General features: G+C 42.7%; 1 protein-coding gene across 1 annotated transcript; it reads left to right on the forward strand.

The window, feature by feature from the left end:
• Positions 1-7,260: 7,260 nt before the first annotated feature.
• Positions 7,261-8,547, forward strand: LOC124795693 (craniofacial development protein 2-like). The gene has a single exon (XM_047259774.1). It carries the CDS (start codon positions 7,261-7,263, stop codon positions 8,545-8,547), a length of 1,287 nt encoding a protein of 428 aa, XP_047115730.1.
• Positions 8,548-24,710: the final 16,163 nt, after the last annotated feature.

Here is a 24,710-nt window from a genome sequence, read left to right on the forward strand (position 1 = left end):
GGCGTGACCACTCCGTCCAGCTTTCCAGTGCCGCATCAAAAGGACGAAAAGGTGGTGCAACTGCGTGTTGCGGCTGCGTGAGCGGTGGAGCGGCGGCCGCCGCATCGTTTTGCATTGCACGTTGACCCTGGACGAGCTGTCCAAGGGCATCCTGTAAGGCCTGCATCTGCTTATTCTGTAAGCGATAAAATTCGGACAGTAGATCTGGAGATGGTGGCAAAGCCATTGCACAAGTAAATCAGTCTATCAATACGAACGCAAAATCCTCGTCGTCAAACTGTTGTGACTTGGCAAGACAGCCAAGCCACTAGGAGAGGAAGCCAAAAGGCACGCGTTAAAGCTCACGCTGACTGGCCTGAGGTCTGGAAAATGACAAGGTCTTTATAGTAGCCAAAATAGTACATAGCTTCTGGAATACTTAACTTTAATCCATAATTGGTGAACATCGGTCTGACGGTACATGCTTCACAAGATAAATAGCAAATGATAATGGCGCCTTGCTAGGTCGTAGCAAATGACGTAGCTGAAGACTATGTTAACTATCGTCTCGGCAAATGAGAGCGTAATTTGTCAATGAACCATCGATAGCAAAGTCGGCTGTACAACTGCGGCGAGTGCTAGGAAGTCTCTCTAGACCTGCCGTGTGGCGGCGCTCGGTCTGCAATAACTGACAGTGGCGACATGCGGGTCCGACGTATACTAATGGACCGCGGCCGATTTAAAGGCTACCACCTAGCAAGTGTGGTGTCTGGCGGTGACGCCACAATATTTATTGCAATAACTGTATATAATTTTATAGATTCCTGATTTGTTCAGTTTCTCTGTAGAACGTGAGATGTCTGTCATATATCGTTTTTTTTAGTTTTATTGGTGGCAAAGGTGATCCTGATATCTGCATTTTTAAACAGCTTGGTTGTTTTGTCTGATATGACAGCTAAATATGGTAACTTTATATACCTGGGTTTTTGGATGGTTGTGTGAGGAAGCTGTCTCAAACCGTTTTGTATCATTTTTAGTTGTACATTGTGAAAGTGTGTCTATTTCACTTTAGTGATAGCCGTTATTATGAGCAATATATTTGATAGTGTTCATTTCTGTCTCGTAGTCGACAGCATTAAGTGGGAATTTCTGTGCTCTGTTTAAGAAGGATCTGAATGCAGCTTGTTTATGTGAGTTGGGATGTGTGGAAGATTTATTAATGACTGTGTCTCTTAAACATCTCCATGATCCTATTGTGAAATTGTTTTTGTAATGCCATATAGTCTGATGATGAGGTATATCTTCGAAACATGTCGCACAGTCAATAGATAATACATTAGTTAACAAATTTTGTGACTGGTAGCGGTAGTTAAAAACCTTTGCATATTTTCTGAGACAGTCACGGTCGAAAAATAGTCAAAATGGCTTCAAAGTCCCGAAGTACTTTGTTCCCTGCTTTCTATATATAATCAGCAATTCAAAGAGTCTAATCTAGTCAACATTGTCAAAAAAGTTATGCTATAATTGTGGATTTCCCTTTCTTCAACCTGAACACTGTCAGTATTTTTATGCATTTACATTTTCCTGGAAACTAAATTGATCTTCCTGAAAGGTCGGCTTCCTGTCAGTTGTTTGGTTCCTCTGTATGTAACTTTCATCCACGTATTTTGTTGTAATTTAACGCATTTTGCAGTTATGACTCATGTGATATAATCTGTTGGTGTTTCTGTCATTAGCTCTAAGACTGTGAGGAGATTTTTGGTTTAGCACCGAATATTTGTGCTAATTAGTCGATATTCACTTATTAATTTATTTTCTCTTTTCAGGAATAAACTTTTTTTAATACTTTATGGACGTCTATTGATATCAGTGTAATTTATTTATGAATGTATTTCATTAGGCAAAGCTTTTTCTGTAAACTGTTTTACTATGAAAACTGTATGATGTATTACTTTATTGTGAATGAATGTATTAAAAGCTACAGTTTTTCAGTAGTTGCAGGGCAAATAGTCTGGTGTTCAGCGGGAAGTGAATAAGTGCTTCGTGAAAAACTATTCGAAAAACTATTGGAATTCTTTTTAATTTGATTAAAAATGTTATTATGATTTACGTGTTAGTTATGATTTAAAACTGGAGTAGTCACTAAATAAGACAAGTTTTTCCCATTTTTTAAAAATTTTATTAAGTTTCAAAATGAACAAGGGGCTCCATCAAAGTACCAAGATTCTCAAAGTGTTCCATCAGAGGAACCCTTTGCTTGGATGACTGAGTGGTCTGGCTTTGCAACATTTGCCAACATGGCCTTTCTGTACTGGAACTGCGAAAGGCTAAAGCTACGGCGAAATTACAGCCATTATTTATCCTGAGGACATGCAGCTCTACTGCAAATTGAAATGATGATAGTGTAGAATATTTCGGAAGTAAAATAGTGCCCCATTCGTAAGCCCGATGAAAACCTACTTAGGAGGATGTTGTCAACAAGGGACACAAAACATTCGTAAGCCCGATGAAAAACTACTTAGGAGGATGTTGTCAACACGGGAGGCAAAACAGGCAATCTACGAATCGTAGCGTCGAACTTAGATCCATTAATGGGGAAGGTAGGTTAGAAAATTTACAAAACTCGTACCTACAGTAGGTACAGGAAGAGAACGAAAAATAGCAGGTGAATGTGGACTGCGGAAAAGGAATGAAAGATGTGGCCAACTGATAGAATTTAAGCTCAACATAATGTAACCATCGCCAATGCTAGGTTTAAGAATCATGTAAGAAGGCTGCGTACGTGAGAGATGCATGGGGACAATGGAAGAATTCTGATTAATTGATGGTACGACAGAGTTTTAGAAACCAGATTTCTATCTTTATTTGAAGGGTCAGATGTGGACTCTGACCATAATTTATTGGTTTCGAACTGAAGACAAACTGAATAAATTGCGGAAAGATAGGAAATTAAGGAGATGGACCTGGATAACTTGCAGCAAATGGTGGTTGTTGAGAGTTTAGACGATGCGTTAGGCATCTTTTGACTGAAACAGGGGAAAGGAATAACAAATGGGTAGCTTTGAGAGATGAAATAGTGAAGGCACCAGATATTCACATAGGGAAAAAGGCACCCCCCCCCCCAGTAGATAATCTTGATTAACTCAGGATATATTGAATTTCATTGAGAATAGGAGTTAATATAAAAATTTAGCAAACAAAGCCGCCGTAAGGGAACAGAGACGTCTAAAGAATGAGGCTGATAGTAAGTGCATAAAGATTAAGCAGAAATGAATAGAGAACAAATGCAAAGCTGTAGAAACATACATAACTAGAGGAAACATAGATGCAGCCACTAAGGAAAATAAAGAAAAAACAAATGCAGCTGTATGAATATCAAGAGGTCAAATGGAAAACCGGTACTAAGCAAAGAAGGGGAAACTGACTTACAGAAGGAGTATGTAGAGGGGCTGTACTAGTTAAATGAATTTGAAGGCATTGTTATTGGAAGGAAAAGAGGACGTAGGTGAAGATGAGACAATATATACGATACTGCAAGAAGAATTTGACAGAGTACTGAAAGAGTCAAAACGAGGCCTCTGTAGTGAACCACATTCCCTGATAACTACTGTTATTCTTGGGAGAGCCAGCCATAACAAAAGTATTCCACCTGGCGCGCAAGATGTATGACACAGGCAAAATACCCTCAGACTTAAAGAAGACTGTAGTAATTCCAGTTCCAAACAAATCACATGTGAATGTTTCCCATCTATCAGTTTAATAAGTCACGCTTGCAAAATACTAACAGGAATTATTATGGAAAACTGTTGAAAGACAACCGGAGAAATGTAGGAACATGGGAAGCAATACTGACATTAGAACTTCTAGAGAAGATAGGTTAAAGAAAGGAAAACATAAGTTTATAGCTTTTGAAGATTTGTAGAAGGCTTTTGACAACATCGACTGGAATACACTTTTTGAAATTCTGAACGTAGCTGAAGTAGCACAGGGAGGGATAGGTTATATACAGCTTGTACAGAAACCAGGCAGCAGTTGATAAGAAAGAGAAGCAGGGGCTTAGAAGGGAGTGGGGGATGTAGGCCATCCCTGATATTATTTAATCTGTGCAAGCAGTCAAGGAAACCAAACAAAAATTTGGAGAAGCGTTGACAGTTCAGGGACAAGAATTAAAAAAAAAAATTCAGCTTTGCTGATGACATTGTAATTCTGTCAGAGGCAGCAAAGAACTTGGAAGAGCAATTGAACGGAATGGACAGTGTCTTGAAAGGAATATATAAGATGAATATTAACGAAAACAAAACGAGGGTAACAGAATTTAGTCGAATCAGGCGAGGCTGGCGGAATTGAATTAGGAAAGATACATTAAAAGTAGATTAGTTTTGTTAGTTGACCAGCAAAGTAACTGATGATGGCCGAACTAGAGAGAACGTAAAATGTAAATGGTAATGGCAAGTAAAGCGTTTCTGAAGAAGAGAAATTTGTTAACATCGAATACATATGTGTTAGGAAGTATTTTATGAAGGTATTTATTTGGAATGTAGGCTTGTATAGAAGTGAAACATGGACATAAACATTTCAGACAAGAATAGAATAAAAGCTTTTTAAATGTGGTGCTGCAGAGAATCCTGAAGATTAGATGGGCAGACCATGCACCTAATGAGGAACTTGAATAGAATTGGAGAAAAAAGAAATTTGTGGCATGATTTGATAGAAAGAAGGAATCGATGGATATGATAGTTTCTGAGACATTAACGGACCACAAATATTGGAGGCAAGCTTAGAGGGTTAAAACTGGAGAGGGAGACCAACAGATGAATACAGCAAACAGATTCAAAAGGATGTAGGTTGCAGCAACTATTCGGAGATAAAGACGCTTGTACATCATCGATAGCTGCACCAAACCAGTCTTCAGACTGAAGACTACAGCAGCAGAGAGGACTATACTAGGATAAAAGAAATGTACATCGTAAAACGAAAGAGGACAGTTAAGATTACAGAATGGAACTGTGACGGAGTTCACCGAGCGTTCGCGGTTTTCTCGCAGTCGGAAATCGATTAGTACGCTATACAAATACATATTTGTTCATGCTCGAAGGTATTCCATACGATTGCAGCTAATATTGTCCTATGATTACTGGTGTTTACATAATAAATCATTGCGGAAGCAGTGTAGCGTGTTGCTACAATGAGTTACTGGCATGAGTAGTAATAAAAAGCTCAGTTCAAAAGCTTTCATGTGTTATAAATAATTGTTTTTCTGAATATGAATTCTCAACAGCTGTGTGTTCGAATACTCAGCAATAGGTATTGCACTAAAAACCTGTCCAAAGCGTATGTAAAGTATAGACTTCACCTTATAGTTTAAAGCTGTCCAGTGGGGCTGATAGTCATATGCTTTCTTAGACAAGTGAGATCATGACGTTATTTAAGAACAAAATTTTCACGTACTATTGAAAGTAGGCAGTCCATCACTATAACAATTTCCAGGAAGTGTATCATTATTATAGGAATGCGAAATGCATGTTCTTCCACAGTCATCAGCATTTCCGAATGGCATCTAATGACCACCTTTAGGCACCTGCAATTTGAGTCATGGGAAGGACGGAGTTTAATTCTTAGTACTACGATCATTGATGTGACGAGTACTGTACCAACAGGCCTCTACAAGACATCAGCAAGGACACATTTCACTTCGGTTGTAAATGAATGACCTAAGTTGAGAGGAATGATTCAGTGAAATGTTAGAAATAACTTCTATATTGTGCTCAATACAATCGCAGACACTATATGAGTTGCGAGTGTATTGTAACATGAACTGATATTTTAGAACAAGGTCACGAAATTAAATGTTCCCGGGATATGTCTTCCGGCAAGACGATAAACCATTTCTAATGCAGAAGGAAATTACTCAATCGTATTAGTCAGCTCCCATTTCATGAAACGCGAGCAGTCTGTGAGCATTTTTCTAACCACACGCAAGGAAGCCATTGTACAACGTAATTCACTACTAGTTCTGATTGCGGAGTAATTGCAAAATGAATGTGCGAATTTTTAAAATGCACAATTTATATGAACTACACATCACCTTTTAACCACCAAGGAATGCAATTATAAATATCTCAACCAGAATCTCCAGCATTTCAGCACACCGAAAGAGCTGACGTTGACTCCAGAAAACACCAGACAACCGCATGCCTTATTCGACCTGCGTCCGTTCATAGCTAGTTTCTGCAACTGGAAACTCTCAAAGATGTAAACATGCTACCGTGGTGCCACAGAGAGAGCTCAAAGGGCTTGGCTCAACTAATCGAATTCGACCACATTACAATCGAAGAGAACGTTGCAGATATAAAGAGTCCCGATTTTAGAAAGCGAAAAAACTATTGTGGGCAATAAAACATTTATTCTATGCTGCTCATAGAATAAATGTGTTATTGCCCACAATACTTTTTTTTTTTTTTGCTCATACCGCAGGGGGCTCCCGTCTTAGGAGTATGTGGGTGGCAACCACACGGGCCCTTAGCTAAGCCTGGCATTACTTCCACTTACTTGTGTCAGGCTTCTCTTGTTTCCTTTCCTATCCGGCCTCCCTTGGCCAACTCTTGGTTTCTTCGACCACAACGATATTAGGTTTCCGAGGCCCAAGGGTGTCTTTCACTTTCCTCTCTAGTATCTATTACCTACCCTTCAACCCAACGGCGGAAGGAGAATCTTATATCCCAGGTTCTCAACGATCGTGGAGGCGGAAGAGGTCATGCCAGACGAACTGGCTGTAAAGGCGCCGCTCAGCCATCATTGAGCTCGCGGCAGTTCGTTGCAGTTCTGGTACCTGAAGTCACATGTCACATACATATGTGCCGTGATGAATTGTTCCGGAATCATAGTGTGTGGATCACTTCCTCGCAAGCTGTAATCCAACTTAAACGAATTCACGCAAATGGCAATTTCTCCTGTCATTTTTTCTAAAGACCAATGGCGATGGGATAAGGAGGATGGTAGCAGGCTCCGAGTGAGTCTGGAAGCTACTAGTCTGGACCTGCACACTGGCGGCGGGTGTGTGATGGTCGCCTTCCTGAGAACCCGTGTGACAACTCGGGAATCCGGTCCTGCATCTGCGACTGGGCAGGCCTATTTAGGATGACCGCTGCCCACCCTGAAAGGGAAAGGCCCTAGAAAATGTGGGCTAAACATCGGAAGTCACACTTGAACCGGGCTGGGAATCCGCACCCAGTAGGTCACTCCTTATACTGCGGACGTAAACAAAAGAAGAATGAAATGATTATGACAATAGGGACACGGAATGTCAGGACCCTCCTGGGCGTGAACAATTACAGGCCAGAGAGAAGAACCGCTCTTATCACCCAAGAACTAGCCCGGCTAGATATAGACATAGCTGCCTTGAGTGAGACAAGACTCTCAGGTGAGGTTCACATTAGTCAGCTACGTTCAGGGTACACCATCCTCTGGATGGGAAAGGATGCGGAAGAACCACGCATCCATGGTGCAGGATTTGCCGTAAAAACGAAAATAGTGAAAGATCTTCGACTTACACCTGTCTCAATTAATGAAAGACTGATGACTCTTAGAGTACCCATTGGTTCAGACAGTTTCATCACCTTCGTCTCCGCATATGCTCCTACTTTAGACAGTGATGAAGAAACAAAGAATCAGTTCTACCACCAACTGAACACTACTCTCCCTAAGATACCCATTAAAGATAAATTAATTTTACTTGGTGATTTCAATGCCAGAGTGGGATGGGACAACCGTTTTTCGAGAGACGTCATGAGTAAACAAGGGGTCGGAAACTGCAATGCAAATGGGTTGTTACTTCTTGGTCTATGTGCTAAGCACGAGCGTTTCATCTCCAGTGCCCAATTCCGCTTGCCTAACCGCTATAAGACCACATGGATGCACCCACGCTCCAAACATTGGCATCTTATAGACTGCGTTATTACTCGACAGCGTGACAAGAAAGACATTCTCATCACAAAAGCAGCACTAAACATCGATGAGTGCTGGACTGACCATAGACTTTTAGTCAGCCGTTTGAGAGTACCAAAGTATCTCAAGCCACGATCCCACTTTTCAAACCCACCATGCAGAAAATTCAGCATAAGCAGCCTGAACAACAAAAACGTTCGCTCACACTTCCAATACATACTGTCTGAACAACTTAACAAAGCTCCAGCAACCACAGATGATGTCAAACAAGAATGGACCACATTAAAGAACATCATCAAAGAAACTGCTGAGAATGTAGTTGGTTTTAGTGCACGGAAAAGAAGTGACTGGTTTGATGATAACCATGGAGAAATCCAAGCCATCATCAATGCAAAGCGGGATGCTTACCCATCCCTTGCTCAAGATCCGTCCCGCGCAGAAAAGAAAGCACACCTTCAAGAACTCAAGCAGAAATGTCAAAGTGAAATACGAGCAATCAAGAACAAATTGTGGCAACAGAAAGCCACAGAACTGCAAAATCTTTCCGATGCAAGGAACCTGGTGGCTTCTACGCTGGTATTAAAGAGCTGTATGGACCTATCCGCTCCTCATCAGGAACATTGAAAGCTGCTGACAACTCCACCATTCTTACTGAAAGTCAGAACATCTTAAATCGTTGGAAAGAGCACTTCAGCTTACTGTTAAACCGCCCTTCTACTGCCGCTGGAGATTTTATCAAAAATGTCCCACAGCACCCTCCACAACCCTGGATGGCTGATCCTCCAACTTTTCAAGAATTTTGCAAGGCACTCAAGAGTGTGAAACCTGGGAAGGCTGCTGGACCTGACAGCATCCCGATGGAGCTTATTGCGGATGGCGGCTTGCTTCTAAAAACTAGACTCTTCTCACTCATTCTATTAATGTGGGAAACCCACACGGTACCAGCTGACTTGAAGAACCCCACAATTGTCTCCATCTTCAAGAAGGGCGACAGAGGCGTCTGTGGTAACTACCGGGGAATATCTCTACTCTCTGTCACTGGCAAAATTTTTGCAATAATCCTTTTAAATCGCCTCCAGACACTTTCAGAGACTCTACTACCTGAGTCTCAATGTGGGTTTCGACCTTCAAGAGAGACAATTGACATGATTTTCTGTGCACGACAACTACATGAGAAGTGCAGAGAACAGCAAAAGCCTTTACTAATTGATTTCTACGTTCTAGAAAAGGCGTTTGATACAGTTCCCAGAGAAGCCATGTGGATGGTCTTAAAACGCTTCGGCTGCCCTGAACATTTTGTTGACTTGATTGAAGCTCTCCACGATTATATGACTGAACAGGTCCTCTGCTAGAATGAAACAACTGGCGAAATCCCAATAACAAGTGGGCTTAAACTAGGATGCGTTCTAGTACCAACATTATTTGCATTGTATCTGGCAGCTATGCTTTACGAGACATCCGTAAACAATGCAGGAATAGAACTAAAGTACAGGTTCGATGGAGGATTATTCAACCGGTCCAGACTTCATTCAAAAAGGTTCACCAGTACCACTCGTGTGACAGAGCTGCAGTACGCTGATGACAATGCTTCTCCAGCTCATTTACCTGCAGAGTTGCAGCTGTCAGTTGATTCCTTCAGCAGGGCATACGAACGATTTGGTCTCTCCATCAATATTCCAAAGACTAAGGTGATGGTGCAGCTAACTCCTGGCTCCTCCGTTCCTGATTTCAGCATATCCATTTATGATACACCCTCGGAACAAGTGGACCATTTCCTCTACCTAGGAAGCAAACTGTCATCTAACTGCTCATCTGGAAAAGATGTGAAGAATAGATTACGTGCTGCCCATGTAGCATTTGGACGTCTTACAAAGCGTGTCTTCCTGAATAAAGGCCTAACACTGTACACCAAACTAATGGTGTACAAAGCTGTAGTCATTTCCAACCTGCTATATGGTTGCGAAACCTGGACGTTATATTTCTGTGATCTGAAGAAACTAGAACGCTTCAACCAACAGAAGCTAAGATATATCATGAACCTGCAATGGGATGACTTCATATCCAACACGGCTATTCTTGAGAAAGCAAAAATGTATAGCATGGAAGCTCTTGAAACTTCCTGGCAGATTAAAACTGTGTACCGGACCGAGACTCGAACTCAGGACCTTTGCCTTTCACGGGAAATTGCTCTACCAACTGAGCTACCCAAGCACGACTCACCCGCGACTTGCCCGTGAAAGGCATAGGTCCCGAGTTCGAGTCTCGGTTCGGCAGACAGTTTTAATCTGCCAGGAAGTTTCATATCAGCGCACACTCCGTTGCAGAGTGGAAATCTCATTGTGGAAGCTCTTATCATTGGGCATCAACTCAGATGGGTCGGACATGTCCAGCGGATGAAAAATGACACACTTCCACGCCAAATGCTGTACAGCGAAGTGATCACAGATAAAAGGCCAAGAGGTGCCCTTCTCAAACGTTGTAAGGATCAGTACAAGAAAAATCTGAAAAACTTGAACATCGATCCGAGTAACTGGTCCACAATCGCAGAAGATCGAAGTCGCTGGCGCTCAGTTACATCAAATGCTCTTCAAAACTTTGAGCTGGAACGTCGAAGAATGGAGAATGACAAACGCCGGAGACGTAAACTCCTCCAGGCTCAGCCACGTCCTCCACCTTCCCTCAGCTGTAATGTCTGTGGCCGCCTGTTCCACGCTAGCATTGGATTGCTAAGTCATCAACGACACTTCCACGCCTGAACCGTGACAAAGGATATCTCGGGAGGGAAATGAAAACTCGGATACGAGTATCAGCCGACGACGACGACGACTGTGCAGCTCAAGGAGAGGATACTGAGGAAGCTGTGTTTTTCGAATCTAACAGTTTATTAAAGGGAAGTTACCGAGAAGTTTTAGTAACCGTAGTGAAGATTACCAATTGTTTAGCAAGACCTAGCACAGGATTGAGTTTTTATGGCAGAAGAGACTGAACTAAAGAATTTGCGTTTTATCTGATAACTTTAATAATAACCGATAAAGCTCCGTTATAGTTTGTTGGATTCTGTTCTCCATCTGTGTCTCTTTCCGCCTATCTATTTCTGCGCCTCACATCATGGAGAATATGTCTTACGCACTCACACTTAGCCAAACCCTGATGTTTTCGAACGCAGCTGATTGCCAACAGGATTGCCTGTATTTCCTAACAATGTTTGGAAAAAAAGCTTCTCGTAGGGTTCGCAGGAAGCTGAACATTAGAAGTACTATGAGTGTTAGTAGGAAATGGTCAATTGAAGAGCCTACATTCTGCTCTGGAGGCTGGTTGTCCAAAATGTCTGCAGGTTAAAATTAATTTCACGGAGCATGGAGCATGGATAGGATCCTACATGGTCGTGCTGAGGCTTGAAAACTGTTGCATGTATGAAATCAAGAGTGAATGATAGTGATCGATAGTTTTCTTGCAATGGCAAGAAAGGGAGCAGTTTAATTAGGTATCATTTACTAGATGGACAGCTGTCTCATGTTCGAATATGGAGACATTAGCAGGGTAGAGTTTGTGCAGCATACGGTGACCAGCGCACATTGGCCAATTTTTGTCCGAAGTGCTGGGTGATTTCATTCGCTTGTTCAGAAGAGGACGCAGATGTTGTCCACCCACTTATAAACAGTTGGCGATGAACAGCGGTGACAAGATTGAGGCACATGTCCTGCAGTTTTTCTCGAATGATTTTACAGAAACCATTCTGTCAAAAAATTATTTTTGCGTTGCTTATTAATTTATGTCAGCTTCATCATTTCGTTAATGGTCATAGTTATTGTGATATTTGTATTTAAGCAAGAGACTTGCCGAAGTTGGAAAAAGTTTGGAATGAGAAATAGGGTAGCTACGATTTCGTGTTTGGTGCATATCACATAATATGTTGCTGCATATGAAATTTACCTACCTCACTGAATTTTTCTTTACACTTGAGTGTCACTAATCTCTAGAAAATTTATCTTATGTAACACACTCATTTGTGATCGAGTGTGCCAGCGATAAAGCCAGAATGTGAAATATGCATAATATTCCTCATATTACATAAAACGAGATTTTGGCAAATGACAACACACAAAGAGGAGAGTATTGTTCCATATGGCTATTATGCGAAACTTCATTATCTACCGTGTTATTTCACTAACTACAGATTTTTTTCGATGACAGAAGGTCGGTGAAATGAGAAATTCTGTTAGTTTTGGAATAAGTGAAATTACTACACATTTATTTTTGTACAAAAGATGAGCTCTTTCATAAGCTTTTGACCTTACGTGTCCTCAGTTTATAGACTTGACAAACTACTGTTTCAGAATTATATCGCAATTGCATCTGCACAACTTTTTAATTGGGTGACATTGTGTAAACCCAGCGTGTAAAATCAGATGCATTCCGCAAAGACGCAGACTTTAACATGACAACAAGAGAAATGTAGATTTTCTCTGGAAGTTCCAGATGGTTGACAAGTCAGACAAAAATAAATCGATACTTTCGTTGAGTTTTCAGGGGAATTCTTTTCAGATACTAACCAAGGTAGAGGTGACAGGCTTTTTGGATGGATACCATGCAAGTGTGGGTGTGGAATGGCTCCACTTAATATTTACAAATACTCTGTGTTGGCTTCAGTTTAGAACGTCACTTCTCCAGTGCTCGGCATTTTCCCGACAGTGAGCTGAACACTTGACTGCAACCCCCACCACTACCGCTCACCCGATACTTGCCGACAGTGCCTCTACTTATTCTGCGTGCTCTCTATAGGTAGTTTTGGATAACAACGAGATGGGCTTTGCAAGTTTTTGTAGGAGAGACCGAATTCCATTTGTTCTGGTGGAAACTCGTGGTATTTTTGCTTGCGTCTTTAACTCTATAAATTTAGATTATTATTCTGTTTTGTGAATGGGGGAGATTCTCATTTCCAATCCAGTTGTCGGATTTGGGAGTCTCTTGAAAGTAGCTGGGTTGTCATAGCTTACTATTTAGTGGCATAGAACAGGTGACTGTTGTAGCCCTGTCTCGCAGGACAAAGCAATGGTGGGAACCGTTATTTAGTGTGATAAAATAGTGTAGCAGTGCATATAGATTATGCAACGCGCCTTTCAGAGGAAGTCGCGGATCAATACGTCATGTGATTTGTCTCGCGCTTGCCGCTGTGGTCGAGCGGTTCTAGGCGCTTCAGTCCGGAACCACACGGCTGCTACGGTCGCTGGTTCGAATCCTGCCGTGGCGTATGGATGTGTGTGATGTCCTTAGGTTAGTTTGGTTTAAGTAGTTCTAGGTCTAGGGGACTGCTGACCTCAGATGTTAAGTCCCATAGTGCTTAGAGCCATTTGAACCATCTGTCTCGCGCATCGCATGGCGAAAAGAGTGCGTTGCTTTTTGCCGCGACCGTTATAGTTGCTTCACCTGACGTTACGTTAGCTCCAAGACAACAGAGAAGTAGGGATGTCTCAGACTCGCTACCTGTTGAGTTTCTTTGACTACAGCTATGACGTCAGTGAACCATGTCAGGTAATTTTCTGTGTGTGATAAATTCTTCCCACTTCGGCGCATTCCTTCTCTTCCCTCATTCCTCTTCAGTGTACAAACTAAGGAAAGCCTTCCTGACAGGGGGCGAGGCAGCTAACGGTAATGTGGACGCAGAAGTGAAATTCAGTCTCACGATCACACGACCCGCATGAAATGGGCCGTGCTAGTTATCATGATTTGCCACAGTAGCGCTGTCCAAAGACAGATGTCTGCTGCGTCTGGCACCCGAGCCACGCATTTTGTTTACGAAAATGGTCGCGCGTAACATTCTTACGTTAGCTCTATTAAAACGAACGTTTCCCCCTTATACATATGCTAGTCACGTTGTACTGTCTGTAGTATACACAAATAAAAACTTCAATAGACATGAACAAGTTAGAACATGGAAAGGGAAGCTTAGCTTCCGGGTTCAAAAATTCAAATGGCTCCGAGCACTATGGGACTTAACTTCTGAGGTCATCAGTCCCCTAGAACTTAGAACTACTTAAGCCTAAGGACATCACACACATCCATGCCCGAGGCAGGATTCGAACCTGCGACCGTACCTAGCTTCCGGCCGGCCTAGCTTCCAGGAAGTAAGGACATCAGTTTATCAAACTTCATAAAAGCGAGCAAACTCAGTCTTGAGAGTGCACTTATATTTACATGGCATCGAATGTAACGGAAATTATTTATATTAACAGGAAAATCCCACAACCTTGTACGCTGCACGACCTTGCATTTTATGTTAGGATCTTCTGTAGGCTTTAGTCGCCGACGTGTAATTAACTGACATTCGATTATAACAAATCCTAACAAGATTGACACATTTTTGATGAATTTTCAATGTTCCCTTGGCTCAAAACGGTGTACATTCAAAACATGCGAGTTATAACCTGCAAATAACTCTATACGGAAATTCTTTAACCACCTATGTGGCGTTTTCCATCATTTAATTACAACAAATCGTACCAATAACGAAGTGTTTTTCAGAGGTACTATGTGTGCTTGTGCTTAGAAACAGCATACATTCATAGGCTGTAAATTAAAATACAAAATTCACCAAATAAACTTCAACAAAAAACGATAAATACAGTATGGTGTCTCGCAAATTCTGTTTGTGACGTAGAAAGCGTTCTTACCTCATATTGGTTCAACCTTCCGTAGCGAGTTGCCAAAATATTGCGAAAATTACTTTGTGTTTCACGTATGACAATGATTTCTCAACGGGAAATAACAGGAAATGAGATCACTAAAGTTGTACAGCTCCGCGTCAACGTTAGCTAAATCGTCCTGTGTGCGGATGGCATTACAGTTGTGACAACGAGCATCTATAAAAAAAAATCAAAATTATGGTTGATTATATTTGAGAAACGTGAATAATAATGATCTGGCTGTAAACAGGATAAGATAGTTTTAAATTTTACTTTTCACGCATGTAAATCAACCAGGCTCTTTCGCCCTCTACGAACATAACAGTTATTATTTCATAAGTATAACACATGAAGAGGCTTTGCAGTTGATATCAAGTGATCAGTATGGACGTTAGATGGCTGTACTACATGTCACTGCTGTGGTAAGATACTGGGTACATTTTCATTTTCGTCTTACTCGCAATTTTTCATTTTTACATTTAGCAATGACTTCGTATTTTGTACTTCACGATGATAATTGATAAAAGTCGAAACCGGCAAACTGTTGTAAACTCACCCACTGCGATCAAGACAACAGAACTTACAAGATCATTTGCCAAATTCTAATGCTCCTATTTGTCAAAGTTACAATCTTCCCGTCTCCTCTATACCTCTTTTCTTACGCAACCTTCCCTTTTACAATAACCTATGAAATGTTTCCTTAGGATTTCTATCTCTTGCTTAGTAATAACAAATGATATCTTCCCTTTGAAATTTATTCTCTTTCTCAATCTTCGCATACAAATTTAACTACTGCTTATTAAAAGTGATTTTCTGATTATTTCGATGAAACATAGAACGTGTCGTCGTCGTGGCCCTCAGTCGTTACCTGCAATAACCCAAAACTGTTCCTTACCTTTTTTACTGTTACTCGATCGCCACCGAACTGTGACATGAATATACACTCCTGGAAATTGAAATAAGAACACCGTGAATTCATTGTCCCAGGAAGGGGAAACTTTATTGACACATTCCTGGGGTCAGATACATCACATGATCACACTGACAGAACCACAGGCACATAGACACAGGCAACAGAGCATGCACAATGTCGGCACTAGTACAGTGTATATCCACCTTTCGCAGCAATGCAGGCTGCTATTCTCCCATGGAGACGATCGTAGAGATGCTGGATGTAGTCCTGTGGAACGGCTTGCCATGCCATTTCCACCTGGCGCCTCAGTTGGACCAGCGTTCGTGCTGGACGTGCAGACCGCGTGAGACGACGCTTCATCCAGTCCCAAACATGCTCAATGGGGGACAGATCCGGAGATCTTGCTGGCCAGGGTAGTTGACTTAAACCTTCTAGAGCACGTTGGGTGGCAGGGGATACATGCGGACGTGCATTGTCCTGTTGGAACAGCAAGTTCCCTTGCCGGTCTAGGAATGGTAGAACGATGGGTTCGATGATGGTTTGGATGTACCGTACACTATTCAGTGTCCCCTCGACGATCACCAGTGGTGTACGGCCAGTGTAGGAGATCGCTCCCCACACCATGATGCCGGGTGTTGGCCCTGTGTGCCTCGGTCGTATGCAGTCCTGATTGTGGCGCTCACCTGCACGGCTCCAAACACGCATACGACCATCATTGGCACCAAGGCAGAAACGACTCTCATCCCTGAAGACGACACGTCTCCATTCGTCCCTCCATTCACGCCTGTCGCGACACCACTGGAGGCGGGCTGCACGATGTTGGGGCGTGAGCAGAAGACGGCCTAACGGTGTGCGGGACCGTAGCCCAGCTTCATGGAGCCGGTTGCGAATGGTCCTCGCCGATACCCCTGGAGCAACAGTGTCCCTAATTTGCTGGGAAGTGGCGGTGCGGTCCCCTACGGCACTGCGTAGGATCCTACGGTCTTGGCGTGCATCCGTGCGTCGCTGCGGTCCGGTCCCAGGTCGACGGGCACGTGCACCTTCCGCCGACCACTGGCGACAACATCGATGTACTCTGGAGACCTCACGCCCCACGTGTTGAGCAATTCGGCGGTACGTCCACCCGGCCTCCCGCATGCCCACTATACGCCCTCGCTCAAAGTCCGTCAACTGCACATACGGTTCACGTCCACGCTGTCGCGGCATGCTACCAGTGTTAAAGACTGCGATGGAGCTCCGTATGCCACGGCAAACTGGCTGACACTGACGGCGGCGGTGCACAAATGCTGCGCAGCTAGCGCCATTCGACGGCCAACACCGCGGTTCCTGGTGTGTCCGCTGTGCCGTGCGTGTGATCATTGCTTGTACAGCCCTCTCGCAGTGTCCGGAGCAAGTATGGTGGGTCTGACACACCGGTGTCAATGTGTTCTTTTTTCCATTTCCAGGAGTGTACTTACTCTGTTTTACTATATTGTATTAGCTGCTGGTGGGCTGTCATAATAAGTGCCTGTATTTATTACCAAAGCTGTCGTTATTCTTTAATAGCAAAGCTGATGTTATTCGTTAATTAATTTGACTGACGTTGCGTTATTCACAGTTAAACTTTTTCTTGACAACAATAAAATTTTGCAAAGTTTTACGTTGATGGTTTTTTGGATGGATTATAATCAATAATGCAATATTGCTGGCAAAAATTAATTATATTCTGAATGAAATGATTTTACAAACGTTAAAATGGTACTTACTTTTTACAATAATCTTACAACTAGCATTGCGCAAACATACCTTCAGTAGTCTTGAGTTTCTCAAAAAAATAATTCAATAATATTAGTTCCTCTTATGATAATAGTTAGGTGATGTCTCTGTACATCCGTTTATAATCTCTTGTAAATCATAGCTGGTGGCTGGCAGGCACACCGCTCCTCTCAGCCTCTCGCTTCAGACCTGCTACCGACTCGCTTCACTTCTCGCTTGCTACTGAGTTCCTACGAACGCTAAAGTGCGGTGTCTCCCGCCAACGATGCTTTCTGGTGCAGACAATCCCTGCTACCATTACAAAATGTATCAATGCGCGGTCTTTCCCGCTCCTTTCTTAAAATGTATCCATACGCGGTCTCTCCCACCCTTTTTAAAATTATATCAATGTGCGGTCTCTCCTGCCAACAATACTTTGGTGCAGACATTCCCTGCTACCACAATTATTTCCAACATGACAAATATTAATTATTCCTACTTAATCCTATTAATAAAATATAAACATATTTCATAAATTGTGGTTTAGCAATAGACAATAGAAATATACACGTCTTACAACGTCAAATCTCTTTCATAGAGCCACACTGTCTAGCACAATTCCTGATCTGACCTAAAATGGAATACCCTTCTTCACCTTTAGCAACAGTGTGGCGGACAGGACGAGCTGCGTTCGGCGGCTCTTTGTTGATGACGCTGTGGTATGCGGGAAGGTAACGTCGTTTGATGACTGTAGGATGATGCGAGATGACACACAAAATTTCTAATTGTTCAGGTGGCTAGAAGCCAGAAATAAATGTAGAAAAATATAAACGTAAGTTAGAGCAGCTGTGTAGGAAAAACAAACCCCTAATGTTCGAATACACTGTTAGTAGTGTCCTGTTTGACACAGTCACGTCGGCCGGTGTGGCCGAGCGGTTCTAGGCCCTTCAGTCTGCAATCGCGCGACCGCTACTGTCGCAGGTTCGAATCCTGCTTCGGGAATGGATGTGTGTGATGTCCTTAGGTTAGTTATGTTTAAGTAGTTCTAAGTCTAGGGGACTGATGACCTCAGATGTTAAATCCCATAGTGCTCAGAGCCATTTGAACCATTTGACACAGCCACGTCGTTTAAATACCCGAGCGTTAAAGTTGCAAAGCGATATGAAATGAAAGGAGCATGTAAGGGAAGGTAGGGAAGGTGAATGGTTGACCGGTTTTTGGGGAGATTCATCTACAAAGGAGACCGCGTATAGGACGCTAGTAATGCTCAAGTGTATGGGATTCACACCTTGTCGGATTGAAGGAAGACATCTAACCAGTTCAGAGGCACTCTGCTGCACTGGTAGGTTCGAACAACTTGCAAATATTGCGGAGATGGTTCGGAATCTCAAATGGGAATCCCTGGAGGGAGGGCGACATTCTTTCCGAGAGAAAATTTAGAGAAGCGGCATTCTACTGCCGCCCACATACATTTCGCCTAAAGACCACAAAGATAAGAGAAATTAGGGTTGTTTCGGTGCCACGTAGATAGTTGCTTTCCTCTCACTCTGTTTCCAAGTGAAACAGGCAAGGAAATGAATAGTAATGGTACAGGGTACCCTCCGCCACTCACCGTGCGGTGAGTTAAGGAGTATGTGTATGGATGGAGATATTGCAATATTGTTTAAACATGGTTATCCACGATTTAAAATGTAAATTACGAAGTCAACATTAGTAAGAACTTCAATCGTTTTCCTGCAGATTATGCACACATCGGCTGTACACATCGTTAAGTGGTTACACTATTCAGAGTGTGCAAAGAGTTGCGAGAAGAAATTTACGGCGACTGTACTTATCAAAAGCATAAGGAACGTGTCCATGTACATTAAGATTGTTATACAGGAAAATAAAGTTTTCTGGTTTCTTCCCGTTCTCTGTTTCTCTCTTATATTTCATTTTCCGCGACTTTGGAGGGAACAGTGGTCTTAAATATGGAGTGACGAGAATCTCTAGATGGAGGGGGGAGGGGGGGGGGCCTTTTGGTAGACCTCGGGCAGTGCTGCTGAGTTTGCGGAGTAATAGTCTCGGAGGGGTGATCCTCAGTGCTGGCGCCAGGAATATGGAAATTTCGGTCTCCAAATTGTATAAATAACGGAAGCAGGATTAGCGGCTAATGTGCTGGAATTAGCTGCGTAAGAGATTTGCCGTCCTGCGAGCAGCAGCAGCAGCGACCGCCAACCGCCCTTTCTCTTCTTCCCTTCCAAGCCGAGCCCTCGCCGATTTTATCCTCCCCCACGCTCCCCACCAACCCCCTCCCCTCTCCCTTCTCCTCTGAGTCCGACCTCCTCCGGACCAGCAGGATTTAAATGGTAAGCGCACCGAAGCTCTGCGAATTTTCTCTCGCTCGCCGAAAATCCGTTATAAATAGGTTAAGAGGGCACCACTGCGGGCTGTAGCCGAAAATTACTCTCCGGTTCCAACACGGGGATCCAGTCCACTGAGTGCCAGGGTCTGCGCAAACGTCCCCCGCTGCCACTCGGCTGAGCTGGGACGTGGGTGGGTAGGATGCTTTGTTACTTAATTGGAATAACAGCTCAGAGGGATATGCGAAGTTTGAGCTTCCGAAAGAACTACAAACGCGCAATTAATTACGGAAACAGGTATGGCGTAAATCACACACAGCCTAACACAACAGTTGTGTCTTCACCATAAACATTCGCAGTAACCACAGGACGGAGAATGGACATCTTCCACCCTTGTTTTCACTATCACATAGTACTCATTTTGATTATGTAAACAAATCTTTATGTTTCACAATCAGGTTAAAAGGACGATTACAAATATAGGCGTTTCCTTCTGAATATCCTCTACAAGATTTTAAACACCCCTGCGTGAGTAGTAGAAGGTACAGCATGGCTGTGGTCCTGGCAACAACCATTCTAAGTAAGCGGGAAGTCTCCTACACAGCTAGGCGATAATCACATTTTTGACCTCTGCCTATACTTCACGTAGCTGTGTATTGTGCGTTCTGGCACTTTGGTGCTCTTCTTCTTTCAATGCATTCATAATGTTCACGACCACATCCGTCCGCCCCTGGTAGCTGAGTGGGCAGCGCGACGGAATGTCATACATAACGGCGCGGGTTGGATTCCCGGCTGGGTCGGAGATTTCCTCCGCTCAGGGACTGGGTGTTGTGTTGTCCTTATCATCATCATTTCATCCCCACCGACACACTTGCACCAGGCGAACGGTCTACCCGACGGGAGGCCCTAGCCACACGGCATTTTTACGACCACCTCCAACTGACTCCTCGACGTTCACTCCCGTGAGTGCCACTCTGCCATACACATCTACCATAAATATTCTGCCATATAAATTTCGTATAAATTAGAAACAAGGCACAGATCTATATCCTTAACAGTGATTTGCTGCAGATTTCTTAAACATATTCTCAGTTCGAATATAATAAATTTCCTTGAGACCGAGCAGTCCACGAATTAGTAAAGTTTTAGAAAGCATCGCTCGTGCGAAACATCTTGCTCTTTTCTCATATAATATACTGCGAACTATGGATGAAGGGCAAAGGTAGATTCCGTACTTCTAGATTCCCGAAAAGTATTTGACTCGTTGCCGCTCTGCTGACTGTTAACGGAGCAAATGGCTAGAATCCAATAGGTTGTTCTCAACGACTAGTGTTCATCAGAGACAAGGATACAGTCAGGAGTGCTCCAGGGAAGTGTGGTAGGACAGCTTGATTCTGTATACCTAATTAAACTTGCGGACATGTCGGGCGGCAAACTGTGATTGTTGGCTGATGTTGCTGTGATGAACGGGAAGGTTCTGAATGGTGGGCTCCATATGGTTCCCAAGTTGTGCAGCGACCGTAAACCATAAAATTACCAAATAAGCAGCAACCAGTCGCCAAATCATGTTTTCTTTATTTAATTTTGCAAATCGATGTCAACTGATTTTCGGCCATCATCGGTGCTTTCAACATATATGTTCCCTGAGTAGGAACATTGTTAAGTTTGACCTGTGCTTAAGACAGTGTTACTACTCAGGAAACATATACGTTGGAAGCACCGATGATGGCCGTTAATCAGTTGAAATCGATTTGCAAAATTAAATAAAGAAAACATGCTTTTGCGACTGGTTGCTGCTTATTTGGTAATTTTAATTGAATGGGAAAGTGTCATCGTTGAGTCCTAGTTGGTGTGATGAACTGCATCTAGTTCTTAATGTAGAGAAATCTAGCTTAATGCTGTTGGGTAGGAAAAACAAACCCTTAATGTTGGGATACAGAATTCGCAGTGTCCCGCTTCACAGAGTTAGGTCGTTTAAATACCTGTGCGAAACGTTGCAGAGTTTTATGACGTGGAACGAACGTGTGAGGATTGTGGTAGGGAACGCGAACTCCTGTACACTGGGAGAATTATGTGAAATCGTGGTTCATCCGTAAAGGAGACCGCATATAGGACGCTAGTGCGATCTATTCTTATGTACTGCATGAATTTTAGGGATCCGCACCATGGCAGATTAAAGTAAGACATGGAAGCAATTCGGAGGCTGGCAACTAGATTTGTTACTGGTACGTTCGGACAACGCGAACGTATTACAGAGTTGCTTCAGTAACTCCCTGGACGGAAGGGGACGTGCTTTTCGAGGAACACTTAAGAAAATTTAAAGAACCGCGCATTTGAAGCTGACTGTAGAACGATTCTGCCGCCGCCAACTTATACTGCGCTTAAGGACCACGAAGATAAGATACGAGAATCAATTATTCAAAAACAGTCTTAATCGCATTTATTATTATTATACCGCCTACCGGTTTCAACCCGACGTAGGGGTAATCTTCTGGGCGTTTACACCATTGGTCGACTGCTAGTGGTGTCACTCATGTCTACATAACGGCAGGAAACTATCCATAGTTTCCTGCCGTTATGTAGAGAGGAGTGACACCACCAGCAGTCGACCAATCCTATCCTATCCAAACTATCCATAGTTTCCTGCCGTTATGTAGAGAGGAGTGACACCACCAGCAGTCGACCAATCCTATCCTATCCAAACTATCCATAGTTTCCTGCCGTTATGTAGAGAGGAGTGACACCACCAGCAGTCGACCAATCCTATCCTATCCAAACTATCCATAGTTTCCTGCCGTTATGTAGAGAGGAGTGACACCACCAGCAGTCGACCAATCCTATCCTATCCAAACTATCCATAGTTTCCTGCCGTTATGTAGAGAGGAGTGACACCACCTGCAGTCGACCAATCCTATCCTATCCAAACTATCCATAGTTTCCTGCCGTTATGTAGACAGGAGTGACACCACCAGCAGTCGATCAATGGTGTAAACGCCGAGAAGATGACCCTTACGTCGGGTTGAAACCGGTTGGCGATATAATAATAATAAATGCGATTAAGACTGTTTTTGAATAATTGATTAATCATACTAATCGCTGCGTCATCTCCACAATCATGTTGTCCAAAAATCTAAGACACGAGAACCCTGGGCTCATACTGAGGCATATATGCTCTATCGCTCTTTTTATGAGCGGAACAGAAAAGGAAATTACTGTTAACGGTAGAGGGTACCTTCCTCTGCTTACCCTACAGCGGCGTGCGGAGTATGTACATAGATGTAGATGTAGAACGTAACTTTTGTGCAGGTGGTGCCTGGTATCTCGTAAATATTTGAGAAAAAGAGGTGCTTAAGACCCACCAAGGGCTGCTGATGAACGAAAACACTATTCACTACAACTTTAGATTAGCCGATCATCACGAAGTAAGATAAATTTGTTTATTAAGCCACTATAGTTTTTATTCAGATAGGAAAGAAGAAACTTCAGCTGTGGTGGATACAGGAATCTTATAGCAAGAGAAGGAAGAGAAGTAAAATAGTGGGAGACAACGGACTGGTGGGAAGGAATGGAAGAGGAGATGGTCTGGTTCAATTTTTCACGGAGCATACAAGGGGTTCAAAAATATGGAAATGTCAAAAACACAAGGCATAACCATGCCAAGGTGTAGGAAAATCGTTGACATGCAAAACCGATTCCAACTTCTAGCAACCCTACCACAACAAAGGTCAAAAATTAATTATGATCGTAGTGTTGCTCACGCTGCTAAATATTGCATTTCGGGCAACAACAAAGTTATATTATGTGGCTGGTGTCATTAGAGCACAGTAAATAAAGTCATTTCTTGAAATAAGGGATAAACTAGGCACTCATCTTTTCGTGTTTCCCACGCTGGTCTCGTTGTGAACTCATGGCTCAATCATCGAAAATCTAGGTAGTGATGATTCCAAGCTCGGATGCAAAGAGGCCTAGGTGTTATTCTGCGATATTCACAAGTTTTATAGATGTGTTTCATAAACCAATCTTGAAGATTAAACTTTTGCAAGTTAGGACAACGGTGATATAAAAAAGTAATCGGCAGTCCGAATTTAAGTTACACTTCTTTTTTATTACTTTTGTTGCAATATCACGTAACTCGTTCCAAAACATCACTTCACAATATAAAACATACTTGAAAATATTTTCCTCACTGTTAAAGTTCACATTTCATAAACTGACTATAATTTGCGCCTTTTTTAACATGACGACCAAAGCTTGACTCTCTCTAATAACCGCTTACGCGCTCAAAAATCAGAGTTACAAGTACGTCAAAGATCATAGTGACAAAAAAAAATACACATAAGAATAATATCATTGCAATATATACATATCGATGTATCGAAGTACCTCTACATTAATGAAATCAACTCTGAATGTTGTCACAGAAATATGTTAACTATTTTACAGAAACACAGTAGAATATTGCTGGTATCGAGAGGTTGAAGTGAGGTGCCATAATGGTTACGTAATTCAAGTACCATTTCAAGCTGTCTCCGAATGGATAAATACAGGCCGAACCTTATAGCATTCTTCCTGATGAATAGTGATAAGTTCAGGCAAAGATGATGACGGTGGATAGCGATCATGCACCCTCTTTTCCAAAGTAGGGATGGACCTCAGCAGCCAAAACTGTCACGTAATCCTGGACAGTAATGTTGCCTTACAGAGCAATGGTGGGGGCCATGATATAAAGCGCACAAATCGTCACCTAACTTCCGCCATGTTTCACTCTTGAGACGTGGGACAGCCAGAAGTTGCAAAAAGTCTGAAATGAGACTCATCAGACCAAATGACTTTCTTCCATTGTTCCGTAGTCCTAGTTTCATGGATTCGGCACCGCGTTTTCTTCTAACGGGCACTTATATCACTTGTAAGTGGTTACGAAATTTCAGCTCGCCCTGCAATTTCCTGCTCACGGAGCGCCCTTCGTTTTGGTTTGATGCTGACAGCGTTCGCAAATGCGACTTTCAGTTCTGCAATGACTTTTGCAGCTGTAGTCGTCCTATTTTGCGTTACAAACACTGAACACACATTTTCCTCCGCATTGTTACTTAGCAGATAATGTTTTTCCCCCTTCCC

The sequence above is a fragment of the Schistocerca piceifrons genome, chromosome 4 (assembly GCF_021461385.2).
Source record: "Schistocerca piceifrons isolate TAMUIC-IGC-003096 chromosome 4, iqSchPice1.1, whole genome shotgun sequence".
Taxonomy (NCBI): Eukaryota; Metazoa; Arthropoda; class Insecta; order Orthoptera; family Acrididae; genus Schistocerca; species Schistocerca piceifrons.